General features: G+C 51.4%; 1 protein-coding gene across 2 annotated transcripts in view; it reads right to left on the bottom strand.

The window, feature by feature from the left end:
- Positions 1-4,041: 4,041 nt before the first annotated feature.
- The window catches only part of KHDRBS3 (KH RNA binding domain containing, signal transduction associated 3), a 185,740-nt gene continuing 181,244 nt past the window's right edge, over positions 4,042-8,537 (bottom strand). For both annotated transcript variants that reach the window (XR_004279580.1, XM_032316160.1), the window contains one exon: positions 4,042-4,306. Coding sequence is in view for 1 of the 2 variants with exons in the window: in XM_032316160.1 (XP_032172051.1) it covers positions 4,239-4,306 (68 nt within the window). In the remaining variant the exon portion in view is untranslated. The remainder of the gene's footprint in view (positions 4,307-8,537) is intronic.

The raw sequence follows: 8,537 nt of genomic DNA, 5'->3' as shown, positions 1-8,537 counted from the left end.
CCAGCAAGTGGCTCCAAGATGGGGGTCCCCTGACAGAAGAGAGGCAAGAGGAGAGCTAGGGCTTGGGGGTGGCCTATCGACGGCTCTGGAACCATTGCAGTGGGAGACGGAGGATGAGCAGGGAAACGGAGGCCCAAGTCCCCTGGGGGGGCCTCAGGGCTTGAGGGGAAGGCTGTGAGCCCGGGCGGGAAGAGTGGCAAAGGCTGAGCCCCGCACACCAAGGACAGAGCATGTGGTGGCTGGCAGTGTCGAGGCCGCACCGGCTGGTGGGAGGGAAGGGGCTGCCAACTCCCCGAGGTGGAGGACCCAGACGTCACCTGGCAGGCCTTTCCCTGGGCGCCTGCTTGTGTGCAGAGCCTGGGTCATGTGGGGAGGGCGGACCCTCAGGAGGTCCCTGGTCTGGGAGGAGACACAGCGTGATGGCGGAGGATTTTCATACCTGCAAAATCAGGGGGTGACATCTATGTTGAAAGTGCATGTGTGTGAGGGCCTGTGTGCGTGTGCATGTGCGTGTTTGCACGTGCGGAGGTGTGTTTCCACAATAGCTAACGACTAATTTATATCACGTGCTTACAAGGTGCTGGGTCTCCCTCTGACAACCCCCTGGAGGCAGGCGCAGCACTACCCTCCCCATTTTGTAGGTAAGGACGTAAGGCTCAGAGGTGGAAGGTGACCTGCCAGGTGCGGTGGGGGGTGGTTTCCAGCACTGCCCCCCCCCCCAGGATCCCTGCCTCCTGGCATTTGCCTCCAGCTGTGCAGTCACCTCACACTGGAGTGGGGCTGCCATTTGCCAGTAGCTGCTGGGGAAGTGACACTGTTATATCTGGGATTCGGGTATGAAGGCCTGCGGCTCGGTCTCGTGTGTTCTCTCTCGTGGACTCTCCTTCTTGGACCACTTGCTCTGGGGAAGCCAGCTGCCATGCTGTGGGGACACGGAGGCAGCGGTGGAGAGACCCGTGGGGACCCCTGGCCAACAGCCCGGGAGCGGCTCCGTGAGAGGTCCCTGCGGCCCCAGCGGACTCTTTGCCATCCCGTGAGAAACTCCAAGCCAGAATGTGACCCAGACTCCTGGCCCTCAGAAAACACAGGACATTGTAAATGTTTGCTCTTGTAAACCTCTGAAGTCTGGGATAGCTCGTTCAGCAGGAATTGATAACCGAGACACCAGGTGTCCGCTCTGGTTAGCACCGGACTCTGACGCGCGGTGCTGTGCTCTTGCCAGAAGCCCCAACAAGGACCGCTTTGGAGGAAGGGCATCTTGGGTCAAGGGCAGAGCAATGGAAAAGCGCCATGTGGGGCAGGCTGCGTGGGAAGGGCCCACACGTACGTTCCGGTGTGTGGACAGGCCGCTGAGTGGGACCCGGCCCATTGGGACAGAGGTCAGAGCTGGACGTTCAGCGAAGGGTCTGCAAGGAATGAAACCCTGAGGTCACTGCTGAGCAGGGCCACGGAGGAGGGGCTGTCCACTTCCCACAGAAGCACCTTTTTCTCAGAGCTTCCGGTGGGTCAGTGGTACGGCCCCTGGCCCAGGTCGCCCTGCAGAAGACCCTCAGACCGCGTGGACAGCTCCGTGGAGGGACCCCTTTAAAAAGCTAGCTTCAGGATCGAATACAAATGTGTTGAAAAACCCATCAGCTGTTATCTTTAAGACCATGAGAAGTCACTGGGATCCTTTACAGTCAAAGGCTGGAATGGTTCTTTCAGCTGCCATGCCTGGAAGGCTGCTGGGGGCGGCGGAGAGGACGCGCAGGAGGGAGCTCAGCCGTCTGAGACCGACCCAAGGGAAAGGACAAGTCGTCAAGCCGCGTTTCACATCTACAGGTTTCCTCTGCTCACGGGCGCTCCTGTGCTCGGTGACCCACTCTCAGGCTTTCCCCAGCCCCGAGGTGTGATCTGTGGGGACGCCAGAGGAGCCTTGGCCAGGTCGGGCCCTAGGGCCGAGTAGGGAATAGTCCCCTGAGAGGAAGTCTGTCCCGCGGGCCGGAGCCCCCAGAGCAAGGGGACCTGCACCCTTGGAGCCCCTGCTGGCCCCCCACTTCCCACCCTGCTCCCGGGGCACCCTGTGCTGCTGGGGCCCAGCCTCCCCTGCACCCCTCCCACCTCCCTCATCTCGGCTGCACCCTCGCCAGCAACTTTTCTCGAATCTGCTCCCCGCTCTCACTCTGCGAAGACAACCAGGGTCACAAAGACCTCTGCGTGTCCCCACCGCCAATCCATAACATATCCCTGCTCCTCCTGCATTTTCCCATCGCAGGGAGGGGATTGATTTCCTCAGTGGCCCTACGCCAGATTCTCTGTGCCGTCCAGTGCCACTGCCCTGCGCTCCACATCAGCCCATGGACAGGCTTAAGGGCTCTACGTCCCAGGCACATCGAGCTTGGCAGGTCCCCAACCTTCGCACTGCTGCCCGCGGGGCCAGGCTAGCATTTCCTCTTCCCTCTGAGGAGGTGCCTCCAACTGGCCGCACAGCAGCCTGTTCTCAAGGAGGCTGCCAAAGTGACTTAGAACACACGTTGGGTCACACCACTCCTCTGCTCAAACCCTCCTGCACAAAGTTCCCTTTTAAATAAAGCTCTCCGGAGGCCCTACATGCTCCAGGCCGCCCCCCCCCCCCCCCGCCAGTCTGTCCTCTTCCGTGCCCCTTGCTCGAGCCACCGCTCCGACACCGACACCCTCCCTGCTCCTCAAGCCTCCAAGCCTGTCCCCACCTCAGCCCCTTTGCACTTGCTCGCGTCTTGGTGTGGCTCACACGCTTCCTTTTCTAGGTGCTGCTAACCTGCTGCCTTGTCAGTCGAACCCCCGCCTCCCACGATGATGCACTCCTGTTCCTCGACAGCACCAGCACCACCCAGCCCTCTCCGGGCTTGTGGCCGATGGCCTGCCCCCTCCTGGTGGAACCTGAGCTCCCCGAGGACGGGCTCTCTGATCTGTTCTCTGCCCGCTCTAGCTTGTGGGCAGTGCCCAGCACGGAAGAGATTCTTGACAAGTATGGGTTTCGTGAGCGAAGTAAGGGAGGAGTGGGAGTGAGGAGAAGGGGACAGACAGGAGAGGAGCTGCAGAGTTCGAGTCCCTGGGACTGTTGGTAGGTCTACGACTAGTGTCCCTGACTCTGTGGGTGGAAAGGCTGCAACCAGTGAGCTCAATTTTTTTTTTTTCCCATTTGTAACAATATGGCTTATGGTTTGAAGTTCCTGGTTGTTCAGTTAATTTCAAACAAAGGGTCCCTGGAACTGTCACTGTGCACCGCCCTCCCGACCGAGCACTGAGGGGCGCTCACAGCCTCAGGGGCGGGGCTCCCACCTGCTGCCCCTGTGGCCTGTGCTGCTCTCTCTCCGACCTGGGGCTGTCCGTCCTCGAGCTTCTGAGATGCACATCTGTGTATGTGACAAGTGCAAAGGCATGATGGCCGAGTGGAGACTGTTTTTTGGATGCATCATGAGAGGATAAGGAAAAGTAAGCTTCTTAGAAGTTACTCGGCGGTTAACACAATGCTCCCAACGTGGCATGCAGTTGATGTGAATGCCTTAGAGGAAATGTGTCTTTGAGGTAGGAGAGTGACAATTTAACAATGCACAAGACTGTTCCTGAAATTCCAAGACTAGGAAACATGTTGTGTGAGCTTCCAGCAGAAGGAATAAAACATCCTCCTGGGGCATACGGAATTAAAGTCACAATGCGACAGTAAATGAAGAAAGGAGAGTGAACAGAATAATACTGTCCACAGGGATTATGACCTTTATGTTCCATAACAAATTACAGAGAGGCATGAAAATCAGCTTTCTTTTCTGGCTGTACCACTCTGCTTCCTGCAAAAGCCTTTATATTAACCTTTTACGTGACAGGATACTTTTGGAAGAACACGTCCGTATTTATTGGTCCATCACTGAGACACACAAATCATTTTCAAATCTGGATTACGTATATCATCTGGACTTCTCTCATTGAGTTTCCAGGCATAGATGGTTCTCAAGTGTGCAAAATTTAGAGCTTGTTGAAATAACAAGACTTTGTTTTTCTAGGTTTATAGTAAAGTGCAGGAGATTGAAATGGGCAGTTTTTATTAAGTAACACACAAATCATTTGTTTGTTGTTGTTAGGAGACCACAAAACAAGATCGATTTTCTTTCCTTTTTTTAAACAGGCTTTCCAAATTAAAAAAGCATATCATTTTATAAAACATTTCACAGGACATAAAATTGTGAAAAAAATTCAGATGATTTTTATGCTCCCAAGTGAATTCATTTACTGACTAGGCACATTGGTGAGTCGACGAATTCTAAGCAGTCCATAATTCGAAGGAAAGCCCCTGAAAGAGAGGAAAACGAAATACATTTGTATACATCAAGAAGCTAATAATTATTTATGCTCTGTTGGGGAAGGCAGGATTTAGTCAGAGGAAGGAGGCAAGTAGAAACTTAACAGAAATAAGGATATTTATGGAAAACGAGGCAAAATAAGAATTACAGAAATTTAAGAACATAAAATATTTGTGCTCAGTAAGGAAGATGCATGGTAAATTAGTATGAGGAGGATCAAAATACTCTCCATTACAAGGTTTTTGGGTGTGATTCCCGAACGGCCCTTGTTTGACATGGAACCTCTAATACCAAAATGTAAAACGGGTCCCTAGGGGTACACACTGGACAGTCCTTGACATTCTGTCCTCTGAGATGAGACCCAACGTTCAGATGTATTTACAAGTTTTTATTAATTAACACCAAGGAATATATTTATGTTCTGCTACACAGAACATAACTGTTGTTTCAAAAACCCAATGGGCATCAGGAAGGAGGAAGAATGAACCCAATCAGCATGGAGAAGTGGCCGTCACAATGCTTGTTCCTCATGATTCTGGTCACACACACTGGCCCTGGGGGGACCTGTCAGCACCATACTATTCGTGGTGCCCCATGACCTGGCCCCTCCCAGCTCCCCGGCACTGCCCCGTTCCTCTCCCAGCTTAGGCACCTGCTCAGGTCCCCCCACATGGCGCAGCTTCCTGCCCTGGTCAGTGCCTGCCTCGCTCACCTACACCAGCCTGTCAATGCCTCCCAACTCTGCGAAACCTTTTCCTGCCCCTCCGCCCAGGGTTCGCCCCCTTGCCCCCCAGCTGCACCACTTCCCCCCTCACTTAGCCTCTGATCGCTGCACATGACCTGAGACAGGGAGCCACGTCTTGGGAGCCATGTGGTGCCACCTGCGCGTGCTTCGGGGGGGCGGGGGTTGGGACCCATCAATGCCACCTGAACTGAAAGGCTGATACTGTAAAAGGTAAACATCAAATATAGTAAATCTATTAATTGGGATTTAGTTTAGTTCATCGATGGGTCCTTCCAGAACAGCCTGATGACTGTTTCAGGGCACACAATGTAACGGACAGATTCCTGACCCTGAGGGACTCTGGCCTAAAGCTCCAAATTAGGTGTTTGCCAATCGAGTGCCAGCAGCCAGTACTCTCAGAGTGAACAGAAAAAAAGGGTTCTTGGCAAAAGAAGAGAGGGAAGATCTCAAAGCGTGGGCAGGATCTGGGGAACAAGAGCACAGGAAAAGCTGGGTGGGGACACTGCAAAGTAGCACCCCGGGCCCCCCGAAGCAAAGCCACTCAGGCTTGGGAGTTGGGGGCTGTAATGAAGGGGTCTGGTGCCCCCACATGCCTCATTCATCCACACCCAGACCTGACCACACCGTGCCAGCCGCCATGCTGGGCGCCCACTTGGAGTGGGGCACAGGTGCTAACCGCAGACAGTGAGGAATGCACGCAGTATGTAGGGTTCAAGTCTCCTCAGGAAAGCAATACAGTAATAGTCATAAAAAATGGAAAGGTTCAATGACCCTACTTCAGAAATTTGTTCTTAAGTTGTATACAAATGTGTGCAATCACAGAGATGGAGGGCTAGGCTTTCTAGCACTCGCATTGATGAGTGTAAAATGCTGGAGGTGAACTTCATGTCCATCAATACTTGTTTAAATTATAAACCACATAACTATTATTCAGTCAATAAATAGAAAAAGGTAGCTTTAAAGAATGATAGAAAATGAACTTTAAGATATCCTCTAAAATGAAAAAAAAGGGGGTAGTAAACTGTGTACTGTTTCGTATGCAAAAAGCTAATAGTTAGAAAAGAAACATGTGCTTTGCTCATGTACAGACTATCTCTGGAAAAATATACCAAAACCAATGCCAACAGCTTCTTGGGGGCTTGGGGGTTTCATCATATACCCCTAAAATTTTTGGATTTTGTACCACGCACATGTATTAACTATTAAATAAAGGACATATTTTGGCTTTCCAGCTTCCCATTTCCTTCCACTAAACAAGTCAGCAGTTGCAGAAGTAACTATCTTATTTCCACTAAGAAACCAAACTAATACTGCAAAGTGCTCAGGGCTGGCATTTTAAGAATTACAAGGTTGTTGGCTCATTCACTCCCTTCCTCTTGTGTTCCACACCGAACACCTCATCAGCCCCCACTGTGTGCCAGGCATGATGCTGGCATCTGGGTGGACCAGTCAAGACAGACATGATTCCACGTTCAAAGAGCCTCGTCTTAGAGTTGGTGAGAAAGACCCGTCAATGAGCGGAGCAGAGACGGAGCCCGGGGACAATGCCTCCAGCTCCAGCCCGGCTCACTTCACACGGCGTCTGCCCATTTCTTCTCTCTCCCCATTTCTGGCCCTGTCAGGTATGAGGCCGCAAACACGGACACATGAGCAGGGCCCGGGTCTTGCCAGCAGTGGTGGTCAAACGAGACTTTTGGGAATCTCTGTCTACACCTGAATGACCACATTAAGAACCTGCCAAATTCTCTCCAAGTTCAAGGATGGCTCTAACTCCACCTGGTTAAGGCCAAGGACGTCCCAGTCCACTCTCCTCTACTGTGGAGACCCTGAGCCACCTCGTTCATTTCACTCACTCGCATATTCAGCTGCTCGTACACGGATCCTTTGCCGGGCAGAAGCATGGGGCATACACTAGAGGTTTCTATGCTGGTGCGGGTGGGTGGAGAGGAGCATGAACGATCCGCTGAGGGACAGGTGTTGCAGAATTCAGGCAACTCCAAGAGTTCTCAGCAGGGATTCGACACTAGGCCTGAGGTGGAGACAGTGTGCCAAGGAAGGCTTCTGGGACAAGGGGAAGCTTCCAGGCTCACTTTGAAGCTGGACAGACCTCAATGACTCACTGGGCCAAGAGCTGGCTGAGAGGGGTAAGAAAACGTGATTTCAGGCAGTGGACAACCCAGACAAGAAAGCACCAAGAGGGATGTCCAGCAGCAAGGCTGGTGCAGCCACGGGGCTGGAACACAATCACGCTGGGCTTTGGGTTCAAAGCCAAGAGCCTGAGCTCTACCCTGTATGCCAGTGTGCGTGGGGGCAGGGGGGTGGGGTAGGCAGTGAGGAGGGCTCATCATACTAAGGTCTGAAACAATTTTGGTGCTAGGTTCCAATCACTGAAATCGAATCCTACTGAGAATCAACCTCAGTTGGATGGGATTTTCCATTAGGTAAGAGGAGGATGCAATTTAGATCTGAAAATGTTCTACAGCCTTTCTGAAAGATGGACACAGAATCAAGACAAAGTAGATTTCATGATTTTCAATATAATCATAGGGTTTTTTTCCCCTTTCTATCTGTACAAGACACTGAATATCATTGCAAATAGATCTTATTTGCATAGAAAATAACAAACTTTATTATTTATATTCATTACCTAAACCCCATAAAGTGGCTTCTATTTTGGCTAATTAGACTTTTCATTACATTTTTATTTTTTTCTCCAAATTATTGGTTTTAGACTCTGGGATCTATTTCTCTGTACACAATGACCAGAAGCACTGTCTAATTTTGAGTTAAACCAATGGAGCTAGACCTTCTGAAATATAATCCTGTGGACATGAGTAAGGTTTTTGTTTTTGTTGGGTTTTTTTGGTCTCTGCTAACTATTCCTAAGCACCCCTAACGCTGTCTGCTAGGAATCCATCGATCCGCCGACAACGTCCCTCTCTCATATTCACTGACTTGCTGCGCACTTACTCTGCTGAGAGGAGACTGAGAGGATAAAAGGTTAGAGCCCTATTTTTTAAGACACTCTGTGTCTGGACATCAGATCAATAGCCAGTGCAAACAGAGGGTGGTACAGAGTTCCTGTTGAAGCAGAGACTGACAAGGCCCTCTCTCTGCCTAGGGGGAGGGAGCGGGGCAAGCTGAGAGGTGAGGAGGATGTTACAAAGGAAAATGGGGTCACTGTGTCTAAGCTTCTTAGAGGGGCGTGTGCGACCCTTCATTATGTGCTCCCTGCTGCCCTGACAGCACATCTGTTGCTTTCTCTGATTACCTAATCTAGCTGCCGGCTCCCAGACAATCGTACTTTCTTATCATTGCGTGCATTTACATTAAACAACAAACAAGCAAATACCTACATCAGTGTTGCATGCGGTTCTAATCCTTCCACAGTAATACCGAGGTAGAGGTAGCCGGCATTCCTGTGCCATTTTATGGGTGGGACACTGCCATCTCAACTGTAGTTCTGAGAGGTCAGG

This window comes from Mustela erminea, chromosome 16 (genome assembly GCF_009829155.1).
Source record: "Mustela erminea isolate mMusErm1 chromosome 16, mMusErm1.Pri, whole genome shotgun sequence".
NCBI classification, from domain to species: domain Eukaryota; kingdom Metazoa; phylum Chordata; class Mammalia; order Carnivora; family Mustelidae; genus Mustela; species Mustela erminea.
This window is presented reverse-complemented; position numbering and strand designations above follow the sequence as displayed.